The following is a 22,287-nucleotide window of genomic DNA, read 5'->3' on the forward strand; positions in this document are numbered from 1 at the left end:
TATCCTCGTCTTATAAAGACATGGAGGCCAAGATAATGCATGTAATTAAGGCAGACTAAGAGAATTTAAACATCTGCTTATCTGACAACAAGGCTGGCTGGTTTGCTAGTCTACTGATTTATTTTTATTTTGTATTATCTGGCTTTAAAATACCTTCAGTTATTTTTTTAATAAACTTTTAATAACATTGGAGTTAATTATTTGAGCACTACTGTCCAGAAATGAAGGGTAGTTGGTTTCAGAAACTACAAAACCTACAATGCAACGCAGCTCCAGGCTGCCCAGGAGCGCAACGGTCCGCCCCTTGGCATGCTGGGAACAGTAGTTTTTCGGCCTGCCTCTCTCTCCCACCTTGGAGCGTCAGATTGGCATTGGTTCCTACCCGCCTTGCTGGGCGCCAAAACTAGACAGATCCAGCGGTTCTCACGCTGTGACCCAGTCCCGGGCACTGACCTGGATGCGTCCTTGACGCCCTGGACCCAATCCTCGCGTCCCTGCTGGGAAGACCAGCTCTATCCACCTCAGCCCAACTCCCGGACACTGCGCTCTACACCCGGCTCTAAGGAGGACGCGCAGCCAGGTTACCATAGAAACGGCGCTCCCTGGGTCACGGAGCGTGCTGGAGGTTAAAGGTCAAATCCAGTTCCGCTTCCGCTTCCGGGATCCCGCTTGTTATTAGAAAGTTTGCGCGTCCGGGAGCCTCCGGGCGGCTATTTAGGACCTAGGGTTTACCGAACCAATTCTGCTGCAGCCATGGCGGCCTCCACCGCGGCTGGGAAGCAGAGAATTCCCAAAGTGGCCAAGGTAGGCGATAGCGGGGGTGGGAATGGGGGGGGCTTTGTAGGGAGGGCTTGCCACGGACTCCGTGGAGAGAGGGTTGTCCGAGATTGCAGGCCCACCCCTTGCGGGGCTTCGGGTGATAGAGAAGGAGAGAGAGAGGCGGTAGTGGGGTGCAAGCTCTTGTCAGCGGAAGCATATCCCGCATGTCGGCGTAGCCTTCCTTCTGGGAAGGTGTTTTTTGCGGGTGGAGGAGTGGAGAAGGTTCGCTCAGCAGAGGTAACAGCCAGGCAGGGCGCTAGGCACTGCGGAGCTGCACTCCGATGCTGGCCACGAGCAGCACTCAAATGAGACACACGTGCAAAATTGCAACCGCGCCAGGTGCTACGGAGGCCAAGTAGATTGTGCCGAGGAGTAGCGGGGGTTGTATGAGCAGGTCTCCAAAGTAAACGGTGCTGAGACGCGACATTTAAGCCGAGACTTAAAGGCTGAAAAGGAGTTAGCCCAACTGAGAGTGGAAAGAATGAGAGTAGATGACAACAACTGTGTAGTGGTATAATTTAAGTTATACAGTAAATTTGATATCTAGTATTTCCTTCGGTGGCTGATACCCACCAATGACTTATTATGTAACAGGCTTTGTTCTAAGCCTGTACAGATACTCTCCCTCCGGTCTGTTCTTCAGCCCAGAAGACTCTCTGGAGCCTTTCTTTACATGTCCATGTAGATGACTTCCGGAGATAATTATATAAAGCGTATAGCACAGTATCTAGTTCTTCATGCTCATTAGGTATGAGCTATCATCATCATCATTGTACAGCACTAAATAATTAGTATTTCCTATAATTCCATTGCATAAACTTTGGTCCAATAGAAGTAAATGAGCCCCATATGTAATTTAAGTTTTCTCATGGTGACGTTAAAACGTCAAAGCAGGTGACATTAATTTTAATTATATGTTTTATTTAACAACTTAGTGTGTCCATGATACTGCCATTTCAACATGTAACCAGTGTAAAAATTTAATTAGGTGATTTGTTCTTTTTTCATGCGAAGTCTCCAAAATCCACTGTATATTTTACACTTATAGCCCATCTCAATTTGGACTCACCTCATGTGGCTCATGGCTATTGTATTGGACTGCACAGCTCTTAGAGCTGAAGAAACTTATATTGTAATGATGGCAACTTACCGAACATTGTCTTGGACTTGAAATGCCATGAGAAATCAAACTCAGCTACCCACCTGGGGCATTATCACCCACCTGGGGCCTGTGTTGAAGAATTACCTAAATAGAGATTGTAATGCTAGATACGCTATGGTCTGCATCTTGACAAACAAAACCTATGGTGAGAGTTTTACCTAGGCATTCTCAGAGTATTTTATTTTACTAATCTAAAAGGAAAACTTGCTACTTTTGCTATCTTTTCTCTTGAGACTTTTACCTATGGCTCGTTAAAAGCTATCATACATAAGCTAGAACACATATTTTTTTTTTTTTGCCATATATTATTTTATTTATAGAATGGAAATTCTCATTGCTGTTTATTCTGCAACAAATGAGACCCAGTTAAAAAGTAAGAGTACCCTCGGCGACCTAGAGAAACCACCACTGTATTCCAAGAGCTCTCTGCTTGCTCCATTCGTCCTTCGCCATTGGTCCTGAAGCTGCTGAGAACCTTTCCTCTAGGTTGGCTGTAAAGAGGAACGTATTTTCTTCCTTTTTGCACCAGGGTTATAGCCACTGTCACTTTCTTCCTAGAGTATACATGGAACTGCACTCCAGTGTAGCCATCTCCTTCCTGTGTGTGAAGGGAATGTCTCCCTTATTGTTTCATGGGAATCAGGGCTCAACGCTTGGGCTTGCCTGGTACCTGGTGTCCAATGAAAGTGGCCCTGGCTAGCCCTGACCGGTTTGGCTCAGTGGATAGAACACCTGCGGACTCAAGGGTCCCAGGTTCGATTCTGATCAAGGGCATGTACCTTGGTTGCTGGCACATCCTCAATAGGGGGTGTGCATGAGGCAGCTGATCATTGTTCCTCTCTCATTAATGTTTCTAACTCTCTATCCCTCTCCCTTCTTCTCTGTAAAAAAAAAAAAAAAAAAAAAAAAAAAAAAAAAAAAAATCAATAAAATATATTTTAAAAAAAGAAAGTGGTCCTGGCTAAAGATATTTTTTTAAAGCACTAATTATTACTCACAGTTAAAAGGCAGTGAGCCTTTCTTTTGTTTATCTTATATAATAAAAGGGTAGCATGCAAATTGATCCTAAAGTCTGGGAACGACCAGTCGCTATGATGTGCACTGACCACCAGGGAGCACACGCTCAATGCAGGAGCTGCCCCCTGGTGGTCAGTGCACTTCCAAAGGGGGAGGGCTGCTCAGCCAGAAGCTGGCTCATGGCTGGCCACCACAGCAGCAGTGGCGGGAGCCTCTCCTGCCTCTGTGGCAGTGCTTAGGAAAACAGGCCTAAGCTGTCAGTTGGACATCCCCCGAGGGCTCCTAGACTGTGAGAGGGCACAGTCCGGGCTGAGGGACCCCCTGAGTGCACACATTTTTGTGCACCGGGCCTCTCGTATGGACATAAGAGCATAGAAAAATAGAATAATAGTTTGCTTCAAAAACTGTTTTAGTGAATTCCTGGTGGGAATCAACATGCAAGCAGATTTGTAGAGGTTACTGAAAATCGAAGCTGTTGGCCTCATCCCAGACTTCTGTACCCAATGCAATCGCTCCTCACTTCACCCAGCCCCACTTCAAGGGGAGGCTTTCACTGTGATGCAGTGCCAGTTGAAGAATGGCAGGTGTCTTTACTGAGAACTTCGATAGAACCCTATCAAGTCACTTGTGCTTTTGGAGAGCAGTGTTCAAAACAAGACAACAGACCCCAAATGGAGTCACTTATGTTAATAAGCCTTAACTTACAGTTTCAGCTCTTCTAGAAATGGAATCTTGAACAAGCTAAACAGGAATCCCTTTATCAGCAATAGTTAGGTAATCTGCCCGATAGACCCCTGCCATCCCCTAAAAGAAAATAACCTAATAACCAACCTGCTTTTTTGCCTTGTTCCCAACTTCCTTCTGCCAGTAAAAGTCTTTCATTTTATACAGCTCCTCGGAGTTCCTTTGTATCTGTGTAGATTGGTTGCAAATAGAGTTTTCTCAAAATAAACTCTTACAATTGTATAATATGCTTCCATTTATCTTTTAACAGTAGTTTTCTTGCTGATTTGACTACATCCAAACGGGGCCTGTTCTAATCCTTTCCTAAGATGGTCTGATCAAGAGGGAAAATATTATTATTGACTGGGAGGGAACGGAGGGCAAAGTGTTAAAGAAAAAATACCTTCTTAGAAGTAATCCAAATAAGAGACCACAGCTAGCTGAAGAAGGACGTGATTAATAATTAAAAGCCTAACATGCTACCCTCATGGATCAAGCCACAGATATCTAGATATCTGTAGAACACATATTTTTTTTGCTGTTTGGTTGCCCAGAGAAATGGGAACATGTCATACAAAGAGGGCATCTTGTGATATATAAAGTTCACATCGTAAAAAACTGTTTGTTTGTTAAACCTTGTGTGCAGAGCATCTACTAAAAATAGAAATGTCTTGTCTTAAAAGGTGAAAAACAAAGCTCCTGCTGAGGTCCAGATCACTGCGGAACAGCTTTTAAGAGAAGCTAAAGAAAGAGAACTTGAGCTTCTTCCACCTCCACCTCAACAGAAGATCACAGATGAAGAAGAGTTAAATGATTACAAACTAAGGAAAAGGAAGGTCAGTCAATGCGATGTCTTTCAGTATATCAGTATCGTTAAGGATTTATAGGTCAGAGTTTGAAAAATTCCTCATTGTTTATCTAAATATTAGAGACCTGTGGCACAAGTACCGTCTCTAGGGCCTGGCTGCTGGCCAGGGCCTTCCTTTGTTCTGCGCCACCCCCTGGTGGTCGCACCTGTCATAGCAAGTAATCAAACTCTCAGTCTCCAGTTGAATGCCTGAGGGGACACTTAGCATATTATTAGCCTTTTATATAGATAGATATAAAAGGCTAAGCGACTGACCAGGCCAGTAGGTATGACACATACTGACCATCAGGGGCAAGCGCTCAATACAGGGGCTGCTGAGCAACAAAAACTTTGCAGAGTGCCTCCTCGCACTCCACAACCCCTCAGGGGATGTCAGAGAGCCAGTATCGGCCCAATCCCCACAGGCCAGGCCGAGGTAACCCACCTGCTAGAGGGACCCTGCTCACTCCGCAGATGCCCTTCGAGCCCCAGCACCACCCCAGCTGCAGCTGACTGGACCTCAGGAGATTGAACTTTATTGAGTATACCAGGAATTGTCTGTTTTAGAGTAGAAAGAGATTAAGTCCACGAAAGACATAATTCTTGGTGCTCAATTGAAGATTGGTAAAAGATTAACAGGTGGAACAACTGACAGCTAGAAGAGAGGTGGACTTAGCAAGGCTATGTTATATGCTGCTTCTGCTGTACCAGCACCTGTGTTGAGTTAAGATGTGGGAAAGGACATAAGAAGACTAGAGATCTGATCTGATCTTTTTACTCTAGAATGTGGGGTTATTTTAAACCGCTAATTTGTTGTACCTACTTAATTAGTAATCCTCATTGAGTAATGTATGAAATTCTGTGACATTACCAAAAAGACCCAGTCAAAACACATTTTCTTGTTAGAAACAAGTGTATTACAGTATCAGTTGTTATGCAATAAGAGAAAATATCAACAATTCTGCAATAATTCTTTATATCTAAAATTTTCCTTTTGCTTGCATATAAGACACTGTGATTGTAACCTTCTATAGTGGGTTTCTTATTTCTCAGAGATTCCAGGATGCAATTTCTTTTATATAAGAATAAAATGAGTAAGTATCCTTTTTAGTATAGGATTAATGGAAAAAGGATAATGTTATTTTTAGTTTTCTCTTTAATTTGATCCATTTTGCCTTTGTAGACTTTTGAAGATAACATAAGAAAAAACAGGACTGTAATTAGTAACTGGATAAAATACGCACAATGGGAAGAGAGTCTAAAGGAGATTCAAAGGTAAAATTTTGAGCATGTAATTTTTTTTTTGTTTTATTTTCTCTTTTCTTTATTGATTAAGGTATTACATATGTGTCCTTATTCTCCCCTTGGCCCCTCTCCCCATGCCCTCACCCTCTGATGTCTGTGTCTATTGGTTATGCTTATATGCATGCATACAAGTCCTTTGGTTGATCTCTCCTCCTTACCTCCCCTGCCTTCCATCTGAGATTTGATGGTCTGATCGATGCTGTAATTTTATGCATAAAGATGTCATAAGTTAACAGTTACAAAAAAAAAAATAGAAAAAGTTAAAGTACAAATAGAAGATTGTGTCTTTGTTAGTAATTTTCAGTTTCTTTCGTAGAACCTTGGAATTCCTTTGAGGGCTTCAGGGGCCCTGTTTTAGGCTAGTGATGGGGGGAGCAGAGCAGGAGGCTGTACAGGTGGGTCTTTCCACCAGCACACACCTTATAGCCAGAGAAGTGTAGTTTCGTCTGCTTTCTCTGTATTAGGATTTTTTGTTTTTTACAGATGTCCCTCTTTTTTCTCCCTAATGCCCCCCTCCATCCGGTTCCTGCCCCACTCTAGGCCTTATACACCCTATTATCTGTATCTATAGGTAATGCATGTATGCACATAAGATCTTTGTTTAATCTCTTCTTACCCCCCACCCTTCTTCTCTCTGAGAATCGTCAGTCTGTTCCATTTCCATGCCTCTGATTCTATTTTATTCACCAATTTATTCTGTTCTTTAGATTTCTTATTCGTTTATTTTGATTTTTTAGATTCAGTTGTTGATAGGTTTGTATTTGTTGCCATTTTGTTCATATTTTTTATCTTTTTCTTCTTCCTCTTAAAGAATACCCTTCAACATTTCATATAATAGTGATTTGGTGGAGATGAACTCCTTTAGCTTTTTCTTGTCTGTGAAGTTCTCTATCTGACCTTCCATTCTAAATGATAGCTTTGGTGGGTAGAGTAATCTTGGTTGTGGGTCCTTGCTATTCATTACTTTGAATATTTATTGCCACCTGCTTGTGGCCTGTATAGTTTCTGTTGAGAATCAGCTGACAGTTGTGTGGGCATTTCTTTGTAACTAACTGGTTTTTTCTTGCTGCTTTTAAGATTCTCTCTTTGTTTTTAGCCCTTGACATTTTAATTATGATGTGTCTTGGTGTGGTCCTCTTTGTGTTCCTCTTGTTTGAGACTCTGTGCATCCTGGACTTGTAAGTCTATTTCTTTCATCAGGTAGGGCAAGTTTTCTGTGATTATTTATTCAAATATATAGTGAGATTTTTTTAAAGTAAAAATTATTTCATTGAAAACCAGTGGCCAATAAGATTAAAATCATGACCTGTTCAGACTTTCTGCACTCTCCCAGCATACCCCTTACCCCATTGTGCCTGCAGAGTTGCCATTACCTGGACATAGCATGTCTTTTTTTTTTCAACCCTCACTTGAGGATATTTTTCTATTGATTTTTTTTTTTTTTTTTTTTTTTTTTTTGAGAGAGAGAGTAGAAGGGAGGGGGAGAGAGAGAGAGAAACATCGATGTGAGAGAAACACATCAATTGGGATTGATCTTGAAACTGAGGTACACATCCTTGACCAGAATGCAACCCAGGACCTTACAATCCACTGGCCAATGCTCTATCCACTGAGTCAAACTGACATGAGTTGGGGCTCAGGTCTCCTTACTGTTACACTTGGCTGTTCTTTCTGCCTAGGATAAGTACCTCTCCACCTGCCTTGGCTTGTAGGACTTTCCTCAAGTTCCAAATTTGTTTTCAAATCTGGAGTAATACTGCTTAGCCTTTTACACCAGACATTTTTATTTCTTTTCATTTGATTCTTTGTACAGATCTTGACTATGATATTTATTGCATTGCATTGTAATTACATGCAAAGACTTTAAATCTTTGTAAAGTTTCTGAGAATAACATCATATCTTTTTACCTTTTTATGCCTAGAAACTAACTCATGATGAACATCTGATAAAATGGCAGGGCACTGAAAATGGTTTGAAATAGTTGCTATGTGTATTATATGTACTGCTTTTAATGCCCCCCAAATCTTGCTTCTTAAGGGCTCGATCCATATACGAACGTGCTTTAGATGTGGACTATCGAAATATTACACTCTGGCTGAAATATGCGGAAATGGAAATGAAGAATCGCCAGGTAAACCATGCCCGAAATATCTGGGACCGGGCCATAACAACTCTGCCCCGAGTCAACCAGTTCTGGTAAGTTTCTTATCTAATGAAATGGCTTTTTGTAGATTAGGAAAGGTCCACATTTGCATGCTTATTTCATTTACATAGTTGGAATCATATAGATGTTTTTAATTTTACACATATTAAGTATGTACAAGTGTTTTTGAATGTCTTATAATCTATCTATATATATAAAAGGCTAAGTGACTGGCCGGTAGGTATGACGCACACTGACCATCAGGGGGCAGATGCTCAACGCAGGAGCTGCTGAGCGACAGCATCTTTGCAGAGTTCCCTCTCAAACTGCAGGACCCCTCCTCAGGGCATATCGGACTGCTGGTTTTGGACCAATCCCTACAGGCCAGGCTGAGGGATCCTACCGGTGCACAGACCTCTAGTCTATTATAATAATGCAAAGGACCTCTATCTATTATAATAATATATAATAGGGGTGTAATCAAAACTAAAATTTTGATTGAAGTCTTTTATGTATAAGAAAATTCTTGTTGAACTAAGCAATTTTTAAGAAAAATGTATTTCTAATGGTTCATCCTTTTCAGACTTACATATATATTTTTATTGATTTCAGAGGGAGGGAAGGAGAGAGAGGTAGAAACATCAATGATGAGAGAGAATCATTGATCGGCTGCCTCCTGCATTATACCCACTGGGGATCAAGCCTGCAACCCAGGCATATGCCCTGATCGGGAATCACACAGTGACCTCCTGGTTCATAGGTTGATACTCAACCACTGAGCCATGCCAGCTAGGCCCGACCTATATTTTAATTAAAAAAATGTTTAACCTTTAGGGAAGATAAAGTCTTAAATCATCTTCACATTTAACAAAATTAAAACTAGAAATTGCCAAATAACATTTTCCCCTAAGTCATTTATTTAAAATATTTTTTTATTTTTTAATTACAGTTGACATAAAATGTTATATTAGTTTTAGGTATACATTCCAGTGACCAGACATTACATCTTAATACATGATCATCCCAAAAAATCTCGCAGTATAAATTCTCATTTAAGACCACAGCCTAGTTATTAGAATATTATTGTCTATTCCCTATGCTGTACTTTACATCCCCATGACTATTTTTGTAACTGTACCACTTTATAGATACACCACTTTATCCATTCACCTGTTGATAGTCAATTAGGTTGCTTTCATATCTTGAGTATTATAAATAATGTAGCAAGAAACATTTAGATGCATGTCTTGTTGAGTTAGGTTTTGGGTTTCTTCAGATAAATACCCAGAGGTGGAATTGCTGGGTCCTACTTTCTCTGTTATTATGGCCTTTGTTTTAAAGTCTATTTTGTCTGGTATAAGTATTGCTACCGCAGCTTTTCTTTTTGTCATTTCCATTTTTATGAAATACCTTTTTCCATCCCTTTACTTTCAGTCTATGTATATCTTTCGATCTGAAGTGAGTCTCTTATAGACAGCATATCTATGGATCTTATTCCCTCATCCGTTCAGCCACTGAAGTCATTTTGACCATGACAGATAACTTCGGATGATTTTATTAAAGGTACAAATACACGTACATGGAGGAGATGCTGGGAAATGTGGCTGGTGCCCGGCAGGTGTTTGAACGCTGGATGGAATGGCAGCCAGAGGAGCAAGCCTGGCACTCCTACATCAACTTTGAGCTGCGATACAAAGAAGTGGATCGGGCCCGCACCATTTATGAAAGATATATCCTTTGGATGAGGTCTGAGTGATGCTGTTATTGTCCTGGTCCTGCTCCTGTGAAAATGTCTTCATGGTCAGGACACATCATCAGTGTTGGCCTAGAAGCCAGGGATGCAAATTTTGTCTTCATAAGCTACATGTGTATTTTCTAGGGACATAGGTTGGTCAGGAAAAACGTCTGTAGTCTGGGTAATTGAGTTTTTTCCAGTGAAACTTTGGACTTATGTTTTGACAATAATTCAATGGTTCCTTTTGGAAAATGACACACTAAGGAAGGCCCAGGCTGCTATAGCTAGTCCTATTTTTCTAAGGTTGAAGTTTAAGGTCATTAGCACCATTATTGGAGTCCATCCAAAGGTTTACCAATTACTAATGATATGATTGCAATGAGTCAGATAATTCCTCTGAGACTTGGTATCCTCATTTTTAAAATGAGAATAAAGGTTTGTACTATGGGCTGGTTGAAAAGATTAGATGATAACATGTGAAACCATGCTTAGCAGCTGAAATAATTGATCCTTATTATGCACTGTTACTATATTTGTGACTTCTCCTACTTGCTAAAATTTATTTGTAACCCCAAAGTCAATATTTGTGCACTTTTCAGTCATTAGCAAGCACAGAGTGATGAAAAATTTGAGTCACCCAAAGCATATGGTCTCACCTCTGCCTGTTTGTCTCTGCTCTGATACAGAGATGATCAGAGGATGGAGATTGGAGACACAGGATAAGGCCATGCAAGTGGAGTGTAAGAAGCTCTGCCTCTTGGGCCAGTTGGACATGTTTGAGTCCCTTTTCTGGCTCTGGTTTATGGGCAGCTTCTGGCAAATCATTTAACACTTCTGAACCTTGTTTTCTCTGTTATAAAATACCAAAACTAGAATCTAAGGATTAGTCATTTTTAAGATTTAAGATTATACTCTCTATGACATATGTATATAAATACATACATACATGTTTCCCCTAGCAGCAATGATTTGGTATTCGCTAAGTAAGCAGTCACAGTGACTTCATAGGACTAACACAAATAATGAGAATCAACTATTGTGCAATTTAAGCTTTCAATTACCTCTACTGTTTTTAATATTCTTAGTTTAACAAAAGCTTTTAGTAGCATTTCCTTTGTGTCAGGCATCACTCTCTAAGCACTTTACAAATATTGTCATTTAATCCTCATGACAACCCTGTGATACAGGAACTACTTCATTCTACAGATGTGGAGACTGAGGCCTGAGAGATTAAGTAGCTTGATCATGGTCTCTCAGGTAGTGACGAAGGTAGGATTTGAACCCAGTAGCAACTTCAGAGCCAATGCTCTTAACATCATTGCCTTATTTGAATGTGTTACTAATGGGAACAAATGGTTTTCTCAAGGAAAGTAGATTTAAAGAATAGGCATAGATCCTATTAAATAAAATACTGTAGTAATTTTAAACTTTTTCGTTTAGCTCTAGTTAGCCGTTTTCTTTTTGTGACTTGTTTTTTCTTCATCATTAACTCAAATACTAATGCTATTGAGCACATAGTATGATAGATGCCATGTAGTAAGCATGCTCTTTTGGCCATAAACAGCTAAAAGATTTACATATATTTTCTCATTTAAAGACAGCAGTCATCCAGTGTGGTCAGTATTATTTTTAATACTGTGTTTACAGATGACAAAACTGAGGCTTAGACATGTTAAATGACTTGTTCAGGTCACAGTGCTAATAACTAGGGTTCATTTTTTATGCCTCTAGACTCCTGTTTGTACCACTATCAGAAATGTGTCCAGTACTAAAATATTGGCTCAACACCGAAGAACAACTCCCTCACAGAGGTCACATCTAGAGGTTCTCCACCTTCGTACATGTTTTATCAGCCCTGTAGTCGTAGTGGGTTTTGTGGTGGATTTGGGAATTGGGTTTTGTTTGTTTTTTAAGCTGTGTTGTCTTGCCGGTATTTCTTTAATTCCCCTGCACTTGTACTTGTGCACCCTGATGTTAAGAACTGGATCAAGTATGCCCGCTTTGAAGAAAAACATGCTTATTTTGCCCATGCACGAAAAGTGTACGAGAGAGCCGTGGAATTCTTTGGAGATGAACACATGGACGAACGCCTTTATGTTGCCTTTGCCAAATTTGAGGAAAATCAAAAAGAAGTAAGTAAACTTCACTCAGTTACATTGCAAAACAGCTTAGAAAATATTACATCTTGTCACATCAAGTTCATTTCCATTTTTATGCACTTATTGGAGAAAATATTTACATTTGTGGCTAAGCTGCATATTGGGAGCTGAGTGATTATAGATTATATTATAACTATCTTAATTTTATTGTTCTGTGCTTGACATATAATCCTTTAAGTCTGGAGTGAGGATATTATTTATAAACAGAATGAGTCACTGGCATCCTGATTAGAAGACTTTACAAATAATAAATCTGGGAAACAAAAAGCCCAGAGCGCTCAGAACAGAGAATATAATTTTAAGTGAAAACATATTGTCCCACAAGTCAGTTCTTTTCTTCCAGAGTATGTATGGAAAATAACCCATTTATTTATTTACTTATTGTTGATGGCAAAACAGATATTCTCCCACCACCCCCTTTATTCCCTCCCCCCAGCCCCTGCCTGAATGTAGGGACTTACACAGGTCATAGTAGGGAATTCAGATTCTATTCTAAGGGCAGCCGGAAGAATTGAAGGGTTTTTAGTAGGAAAAACCATGGTAGATTATAATTTATATTGTAAAGAGTGCCTCTAGCTAATTTATGAAATTATATTGAGGGGAGGGTAGCAAAAGTAGAGAAGATTTTAAATGGTCCAGGGAAGAAATGGAGATGGGTTGGCAGGGGAGTGGGGAGAAGTGAAGGGCTGTATTGAAGAGGTAGAAATGGCAGGGCTTGAAACAGTGAATGGGGGAGATGAAAGGAGAGGAATCATGGAGGGCTCCAGGGAGTTTTAGCTTGAGCAACTGTGTGGCAGTAGATACTGCTAAATCAAGATTGGGAAGACTTGGGTTTGGTGGGGAGAAACAGAAGCTCGGTTTGAGACCTTTTAGTTTGAGATACACTGATGACATCCAGCAGGCAATGTTGGGTAGACAGCTTTAAATGTGAAGCTCAAAGGAGAGTTGTCAGCCCTTCCTGACTGAAATCTTTTTTTTTTTTTACATTTTGAGGCCTTAAAAATCTAATTTACAAGTAATGTTTTATGTCATAACTACTTTCCTAATCATGACTAGAATGAAAATGTTATATAATGGCAGATAAAATCATCCTGTCTGCTTTTAGTTTGAAAGGGTACGAGTGATTTACAAGTATGCCCTGGATAGAATTTCAAAACAAGAGGCCCAAGAACTCTTTAAAAATTATACCATCTTTGAGAAGAAGTTTGGTGATAGACGGGGTATTGAAGACATCATTGTGAGCAAACGGAGATTCCAGTATGAAGAAGAAGTGAAGGTGAGTGCTGGTGTATATGCTTAATTCTGCAAGTAAGTAAGGTGTGCCAGTCAGTACTAGCTACAATAAAATGAATGAGAGAGAGTCAGCGCTACCAGTCATTATGCTTTTAACGATGTGTCTGCAATAAATGGACAGCTATTTCAGACAGAGCAGGTAATTGAGGCTGATAAACAAAGGCAAGCAAACAATACCTGGACTTATTCTGCCACTCAAGATGAAAGTCACTTTGATTGCTGATTGTGTGCTGTAGAAATTAAGCAAAATAAATCTGGAATCCATTTGAGCTTTAAAATATATATATATTTTTTTTTATTGATTTCAGAGAGGAAGGGAGGAAAGAGAAAAACATCAGTGATGAGAGAGAATCACTGATGAGCTTCTTCCTGCACTCCCCCCACTGGGGATCAAGCCTACATCCTGGGCATGTGCCCTGACTGGAAATTAAACCATGTCCTCCTGATTCATAGGTTGACACTCAACCACAGTCACACTGGCCAGGCATTTGAGCTTATTTTTGGAAGAAGGTAGAAGAGTGAGAGATTGATTAAAAAAAAGAACCACAAAAACATCAGTTTTTATACATTACCTTTTAGTTTAACTGTTGGAATGTAAGATATATTGTAGATATGGTTCTATTCTCATCTCTTTACCTGTAATGTACTATTTTGATTTGAATTTAAAGACAGTAGCATTTCAAGTTACCTACCAAAGATGTAAGTCTTGTGTTAAATGAGGTGAGCAAGATATGTTAAAGATAAATTACTATTAATTGATAAATCAGGTATCACAATTGTGAGCATGGTTTAATTCTATTGTAATTTTAAATCTAGATGTAAGGACATATAGTCACATATATAAACAAATACATTTGCAAATTTAGGCATTTAATTACTGAATAATTGTCCTGGGGGTGGTTATGCAAAGAGCCTTGCTGTGGGACACCAGGTTAATAATCTGTCCTCTATATAGTGGTTTCCTCCACCCCTTCTGAAGTTTTACTTTCCACTGTTTTAATTAACCACAGTCAATCATGGTCCAAAAATATTGTGGAAAACTCCAGAAATAAATAATTCACACGATTTAAATTGTGCCCTATTCTGCCTAGTGTGATGATATCTCAAGCCATCCCGCTTCGTTCTGCCTGGAACATGAATGCTCATGCATGTTCATGCAGAATGGAACATGAATGATCCTTTTGTTCAGAGTCTCCACACTTTGCATTCCCCACCTGTTAGTTAGTAGCCGTCTTGGTTATCAGATAACTATGGCAGTAGCACAGTGCTTGTGTTCAAGTAGCCCTTATTTTACTTAATAATTCCCCAAAAGCGCAAAAATAGTTTACCTTTATCATAGATATGTATGTATAAGAAAAAACTGTGGGTTTGGGGGGGTGTGTGTGTGTGTGTGTGTGTGTGTGTATTTTATATATAAATAAATATATATATATATATATATATATATATATATATATATATATAATATTATATTATATTATGTTATATTATATTATATGGCTCAGTACTGCCTAGGGTTTTGGGCATCCACTGGGGTCTTGAAACATATCCCCCACAGATAAGGGGGGGACTACTGAATTTCATATTCTTTTCTATTTATAAAATCTCAGAATGAGATTAATGCCTAGCAGGTAAAATCTAGAGAAAAAGTTGCTAAAATATAGAAAATCAGTCTGGTGCTCTCTTTTAGCTCACATAGTTAAGCAAATAAGGTTTTTGGTTTTGTTTTAATTAAACTTTCTGTCTCTCTAGGCTAATCCACACAATTATGATGCCTGGTTTGATTACCTGCGCTTGGTGGAAAGTGATGCAGAAGCAGAAACTGTACGAGAAGTCTATGAAAGAGCTATTGCCAACGTCCCACCCATTCAGGAGAAGAGACATTGGAAGCGTTACATCTATCTTTGGGTCAACTATGCACTCTATGAAGAACTGGAGGCAAAGGTAAGAATGTGGAGTTACATGTCAGCTACTAGTGATTTCCTCACCACTGTGCATAAAGCTTGCTGTTGTGGGTAGTAACTGATATTTGCAATCCTTGAAGCAGAAGAATTTAGTTTTAGATTCTAATAAGCCTTCATTTCAGTCATATAATTATATATCCTCTACCATTTTTAATTCTATATTGTTGTGGGCACAGGAGGTATTTTTGTTGTTACTTTGTTGTGTTTTGTTTTTTAAACCTTGAGGCACAATGTGATTATCACTTGGAACTTGAGAGGAAACAATGAACCAGCCCTTAGTTTAATTATACATAGTTTTCTGGGCTAAATAGGGATCATGGCTAGATTGCACATCCTTGCTTTTAATAAAGGAATTCTCAGCAGTTGGTCATGTATAAGTTAAGAGACAAAGATTAATTTTATGCTGTTGATCTGAGACTGTGAAGCACTTTTGTGTCTTCTATTAGGCCGAAAAGCCTTTCTACAGAGATTCTTTCAGAATTTGACAGCTATGTTGTTTGATTCTTAAACCAAAGTTTGATGGCCACTTTTTTAAAAATATATTTTTATGGATTTCAGAGAGGAAGTGAGAGGAAGAAAGAAACATCAATGATGAGAGAGAACCATTGGTCGGCTGCCCCTGCATGCCCCCTACTGGGGTCCACAACCAAGTCATGTGCTCTGACTGGGAATTGAACCTTGACCTCCTGGTTCAAAGGTCAATGCTCAATCAATGAGCCATGTTAGCTGGGTGGTAGTTCACACTTTTAATCATAAATTATAACCAGGGTTTGAAAATAGCAACTTGTGAAAAAATATTTTATGTTGGGAGTGTTCATTTTTTACTAGTATTAATAAAATTAGTTATATTTTGTGAAAATTTCTTATCCTAATACAGGATCCTGAAAGGACAAGACAGGTGTATCAAGCCTCTTTGGAACTAATTCCTCATAAAAAGGTACAATTACTCTTAGTGTTCTGTTCCAAAGTTAATACCCTGCTTCTGCTACTTGTGAAATAGTGCAGTGAAATATTTATCGATAGACTATTTTATTTTGTAGGCACTATGAAAAACATAAATAAGAATGAGATGTGCTCTTTGCTTCTGAAAATAGCTTATAGTCCAGTTAAGAGGATAGTCTGTGACAAATGACTAATACAATAGAAATTCAGAGGATCGTAATATGCTAATTAGACCGGACAGCTGAACAACCTTCCAGATGTCATTCCAGACATCCTTCCTAATGAAGGCACCACAGCAGGGGGGCCAAGGAAGAGGTGGTCGGGGTGATCAGGCGGGCAGGCAAGCAAGCAGTTAGGGGCGGGCGGGCAGGCAGGCAGGTGGAGTGGTTAGGGGCAATCAGGGAGGCAGGTGATTGGTTGGGGGGGATGAGGCAGGCAGGGAGTTGTTAGGAGCCAGGGGTCCCAGATTGTAAGAGGAATGTCTGACTGCCAGTTTAGGCCCAATCCCACCTAAACTGGCAGTCGGACATCCCCCAAGGAGTCCCAGATTGGGAGACGGTGCAGGCAGGGCTGAGGGACCCCACCCCCGTGCACAAATTTCATGCACCAGGCCTCTAGTTGGAATAAACTGAGTGGAAGAGGGAAGATGCACATCCAGAGAATACACAGCATGTACCAGACACAGGGAGCAAGTGTTTGTAGGTAACTGAGTAGATGTATGCAGGCAAGGGTGAGCACAAGTGTATTCTGGAAGTGGTTATCTCTGCCATATTTCTGAGCACAAGAAACAAATAGAGATGTTAAATGAGTTACCTCCTGGAATAGAGGTGGCATACCCACAAAACGAAACATTCTAATTAGGGGCTGCAGGGCCCTGTGATACTATACAGTATCTAGATTACTGGATGTTTCTGTTGTTTTTTATTCATGAAAAAGTATTGTCATTTTTGCTTATAAAAAAAGAAAATACATCTGTCCTAATTCTGAAGTTTTAGGGAAATCTAATTGCCTATGGCCTTTTGTTAATTTAAGCTTAACTTAGTTCAATTTAATTTAAACGAGTCTCTTAAGTTAGATGTTGTTGTGCTTTTGTTTTTTAGTTCACATTTGCCAAAATGTGGCTACTGTATGCACAATTTGAAATAAGACAGAAAAATTTACCATTTGCCCGAAGAGCTTTGGTAAGTAAAGAATCAAGATGCATCAACAAGTTCTATGAGAAGGAAATTAAAGTCTTGGTGTTTATAAGTTGTACAGTTCCTGTTAGCAATAGAAATATGCTTTTAAACACTGAGACATGTTAGAGCACACGTGCTCTGTGAAGGAAGACTGGGTGAGAATGCGGAAATTATTTTAAAATTAGAAAGTTTATACCTAACAGTTACCAGATCTTTCCTCACACTGGAAAAATCTGCTTTTAAGTCAGATCTGCCTGTGCAAAATTTTTATTGTATTAAATGCACCTTTTAACTGTGGCTCTGAAATTTCTTAATAGGATCAAATACTCTATTTCAATGCAGTTGTCCTCTGATAAGCTACTCTCACCATGGCTGTGGACAGCAAAGTAGAGTTCATTCTTTGATTACCTTTTTACTTCTGGGAGATTTTATACATCTGACATCCATATTTCCTAGGAAATCCTGAGGAACTAAGTAAGCGCCAAAATAGTGTCCATGTAATTCTGGAACTCTCCTGCCGAACAGGCACCCAAGGGCACAGGCGCTCTGACAGCTGAGTGAATTAGAGGGTTACTTTGGCCTTTTGTCAAAAACCATCGTGGTCATTGTGATATCACAGAAGGAAAGGGTGGCTTGCCATGTTGACTTTTCATGGTTCCCGCTCAGCAGAGAACAGTTTCTGTTCGGCAGTATCTGTGCACAAGTCAACCCCACCAATGTATTACAGCAGTTGGTCATTTTCTTTTCTAGGGAACTTCCATAGGCAAATGTCCAAAGAACAAGCTATTTAAAGGTTACATAGAATTGGAGCTACAGCTTCGAGAATTTGACAGATGTCGGAAGCTTTATGAGAAGTTCCTGGAATTTGGACCTGAAAATTGTACCTCTTGGATTAAATTTGCAGAGTTAGAGACAATCCTTGGCGATATTGAGAGAGCCCGTGCAATCTACGAGCTAGCCATCAGCCAGCCACGCTTAGACATGCCGGAGGTGAGGGTCTCAAGTTGAATATAAATTTGCTGTAGACAGCTTTGTAGTATTACTTTAGATGACCATCTAAATATGTATTTTAGAGCATAGAGAAGATCTAATATTCAGTCTTTTCTACTCAGTTGAGGACGTTTCTGTTTTGGGGATAGAAAGGCCTGTGGAGCAGCCCTCTAAGTCAACGGTCACCAACCGGTGGTCTGTGAGGTCTGAAAGGTTGGCGAACGCTGCTCTAGGTGGATACCAGGGCACAGCAATGCCTCATTATGACACCAAACTGAATTGGGATATAATGGGCTCTGTTTCTCCCATTCTCAAGCAGGAAGCTAAAGGGAATGGGAAAGTCAAGAAGACAGGCAGAGATAATCCCATCTGGAGGTCAAGGGAGATGGAAGTTGGGATTTCACATTTTTGGATTCTCCTGGCACAGTTTTGTCTGGATTGGGCTAGCAGAAGAGGGTCTAAGTAAACCAGGAATTATTGCTACTGTACCTGGAAGTCCTGCCTTCAGCAGGATCTGAAATCATCCCTTCATATTTAGGCTAGAGCCACAAGGTGGCGTCAAACGACAGCTAGAACAAAGTTGAATCTACTAGGAACCACCAAACTCTTTCAGCCTTCTTGTTAATCTTGCACTAATATTACCTTTCATTTAATAGTTCGCTGAGCCCCACCACTGCCTTGGGGCAGGCAGGGCTTTTTGTATTACTAGTTCTGTCTGTTGGCCTCAGCTCCTCCACAGACTGCCAGCTCCCAGGAGTCCAGACCACATCTTGTTTAGCCTTGTGCTCTCTACAGGCTATACTTACTAGCAGGTGGGCAGCTGTTCACTGCATGCTTGTTGAGTTGAAATCAAGTATTTCAAGAACTTACATTGGAGGTAAAAACATTATATGCTAGCTAATCTAGGCCTGTTTTTCCCCTGCAAGTTTAGTTGTATGTGACTTGATTATGACTGCCTGGTGGGAGACTTGGCAAGTTTCTCAGCTCCTCTTGATAAGTCCAGCATTTGGAAAATTCTAAGATAATCCAAGCCTTTTTCTCTTATATATAGAGTTTGTGGCAGCTTGTAAATGCTTGTGTTATTTATCCATATGCCTTCTGTTCTATGATTGTTCATAAAAGTCCTAAGTTCCTGGATGTCCTGGGTTGGAATGGTAGTTAAGTTGTGCTTTGGATAGGGGAATATTGCTTTTAAATAAAAAGACTCACCTATTAAGTTACCTTCCTCAGGTGCTCTGGAAATCATACATTGACTTTGAAATTGAGCAGGAAGAAACTGAAAGAACACGCAATCTTTACCGACGATTGCTTCAACGGACACAACATGTCAAGGTATTCTGTGCTTTATAGGTTATCTGTGGTTTTGCATTATGTATTCTAGGCGACGTGGTTAATTTGGTTCTATAATAATTGTTTTTAAGGTATGGATCAGTTTTGCACAGTTTGAGTTGTCTTCGGGGAAAGAAGGAAGTTTGGCTAAATGCAGGCAAATTTATGAAGAGGCTAACAAAACCATGCGGAACTGTGAGGAGAAGGAAGAGAGACTCATGTTGCTGGAATCCTGGAGAAGCTTTGAAGATGAATTTGGAACTACGTCAGATAAAGAAAGAGTGGACAAACTCATGCCAGAGAAAGTCAAAAAGAGAAGAAAGGTCCAGGCTGATGATGGGGTAAGAACTGAGCCCTGGAGCTGGTCATCTCATGTTAAAGGAGCAGAAATGCATTCTGACTTAGAAATCTGTACTTTTACATGGCATATGCACATCTGAGAATGGGAGCAGGCCTGGGTAGGTGACAGTTGCAGTCGGGCTAATCAACTTTTAGATAGGACCTAATGGAGAAAAGGCTGAAGGAAGGCTCTTATGCACAGAATGGCATGACCCAATCATTGGCGCCTTCTGCAGGAGACTCGCAGGGCTTAGATTGCTGGAGCTCCTGTCGGGAGACTGTGGGAAGCAAAGCAAGTGGAGGTAGAAGCTGGAACTAGAGTGATCTTTAGGAAGTGAAATCAGGGACCCACTGGAGGTGGGGGTGTTAGGGCAGGGATTCGGAATCATTATGCAGATATAGGGCTTTCACTGCTAGGTAAACACTAATAGTAAGTCTTTACATTTTTTAAATCTTAGACTGCAAGATGGAGTTAGAGATACTGTCTCCTTGGTTAATTATAGAGGAGCTGTTCTTAGAGTTTTAGAATATTTTTCTACCAGGTTTTTAGCTTTGAGTTACACTTGCAACACCACCAATTCAGAGCTACTCCTTCACTCCCAGTCTTCGAGGCCTGGCCCTTGTTCTTTCTGTAGCAGACTTTGATGATGATGTGTAAAATGAAGATAAGTTGATTTTGAATTCTGGTTTTCCCAGTTAATATTTTCCACTTTAAATAACTGAAATGTATTTCAGCATGTTTGCTTATCCTTTAATTGTTTACTTCTTTCCTGCAGTCTGATGCAGGCTGGGAAGAATACTATGATTACATCTTTCCGGAAGATGCTGCCAATCAACCGAATCTCAAGCTCCTGGCCATGGCCAAACTTTGGAAGAAACAGCAACAGGAAAAGGAGGCTGCTGAGCAAGACCCAGATAAGGACATTGATGAGAGTGAATCCTGATCTTGTTCATATGTTTTATTATTTTTATAAATTAATAGTTTGGAACTCTGACTCCTGTAAGTTTTTATATATTTCACCCCGTTATGAACTGATTGAAGTCTTTGGCAGCTATTTTTTTAATTCTTTTAAAAATGCTTTGGGCTAGTTAGGTGGGTGGGGTTGTGAGTAGAGGAATTTTTTTTTTTTTTAAGCTGGATTTCTTTGATGGAATCCTAACGTTTTTTATCCATATAATGCATTAGGAAATCTATTTGAGGTAACATTTAGCATCGATTTTAGATGGAAATGCGGGCTTTTGAAAGAATTTTTTTCTAGAAGTTTCCAAGTTACATTCTAACCTGTCTTTTTCATAAAGGTATTTTATGCATTCATCTGAAATCTTTAACTTTTTCATGTCTTCTGTCACACTAACTTAATTCTATTGCCAGCTGTGCCACTTAGTGATAAATAACCTTTATTTTCATTTTTTCACTCATAAAATGGGCAAATACTTGCCAACTCATTCTGAAAATTAAATACCTAATGTACAGTAAGCACTCAGTAAAATGTTCATGCCTGGCCACTTGCTTAAATATGTTCGTTCCTTATAGAATTGAATGTACTTGAATTAATTTAACTTCTAAAATCCTTATTGTCATGGCCATTTATACTAAGTACTTTTCAAAATATTAATTGAAAAATAATTTACAGCGACTATATTTCTAAACAAGATCTTTTTTACCAAGAACATTATTAGTCAAATTTCAATTATGCCCTAATCAATTTGCCAGACTGGTTGAACTCTGTAATGGCTTGTTTAAAAAAATAGTAATAGGTGTGCCATGAAAAATATCGCTTACTCAAGTTTGGGAAACCCTAAATTAAGGGTTAAGCCTTGCTAACCAAGTCTCTCTAGGCTTCACAGAGCCTTTGATATGCTACTATATGTATGAATTAATACAATAGTAACAATGCTGGCATGTTCCCCAAACTTGCTGGACAATGGTCATTCCTACCTAGAGTACCAGTAAGTATCTGTGTCCTACTAAGCTAAATGAAACAATAGCACAAGGAGGATAATAATAGCATTTGGATGATACATTGCTCACATTCTCAAGCAAAAAATAATTGCCTTAATTAACTGATCTGAAATTGTTTCCTTTAACTTGGCCTGTATTCCTTAAGCCTGTCTTTTCTTGCTCTGTTGAATGCCCAGGTTATTGAACTAGAACTATTGAATATGTATCTCTAAGACTGTTTTTCACCGATAAGGAGAATTAGCAAATCTATTATCTGCAATTTTAATTGGGCAAATTTATTATTGTTTGCAATAATAAATGTTACCCACAGGAATAAAAGCTAGTTAATATTACTAAATTGTATTTTGAAAATAAGGTAGTTTGATGTTTTTTAAGGGC

The 22,287-nt window shown here is 39.5% G+C and overlaps 2 protein-coding genes across 2 annotated transcripts in view; one reads left to right on the plus strand and one right to left on the minus strand.

Annotated features, from left to right (window-relative positions):
- CFAP61 (cilia and flagella associated protein 61) overlaps positions 1-561 on the minus strand; it is a 226,504-nt gene extending 225,943 nt beyond the window's left edge. Inside the window, exon 1 of the mRNA XM_084888800.1 lies at positions 454-561. The gene's annotated coding sequence lies outside the window, so the exon portion shown is untranslated. The remainder of the gene's footprint in view (positions 1-453) is intronic.
- Positions 562-659: 98 nt separating this feature from the next.
- CRNKL1 (crooked neck pre-mRNA splicing factor 1) lies at positions 660-20,935 on the plus strand. Its single transcript, XM_084887013.1, has 14 exons — positions 660-804; positions 4,405-4,557; positions 5,752-5,843; positions 7,912-8,070; positions 9,581-9,747; positions 11,706-11,884; positions 13,017-13,187; positions 14,957-15,148; positions 16,046-16,105; positions 17,211-17,291; positions 18,039-18,278; positions 19,509-19,610; positions 19,700-19,948; positions 20,723-20,935. Exons 1-14 carry the CDS (start codon positions 754-756, stop codon positions 20,888-20,890), a joined length of 2,064 nt encoding a protein of 687 aa, XP_084743139.1. The 5' UTR covers positions 660-753; the 3' UTR covers positions 20,891-20,935.
- Positions 20,936-22,287: the final 1,352 nt, after the last annotated feature.

The sequence above is a fragment of the Pipistrellus hanaki genome (assembly GCF_964339955.1).
Source record: "Pipistrellus hanaki genome assembly, chromosome: 6".
NCBI classification, from domain to species: domain Eukaryota; kingdom Metazoa; phylum Chordata; class Mammalia; order Chiroptera; family Vespertilionidae; genus Pipistrellus; species Pipistrellus hanaki.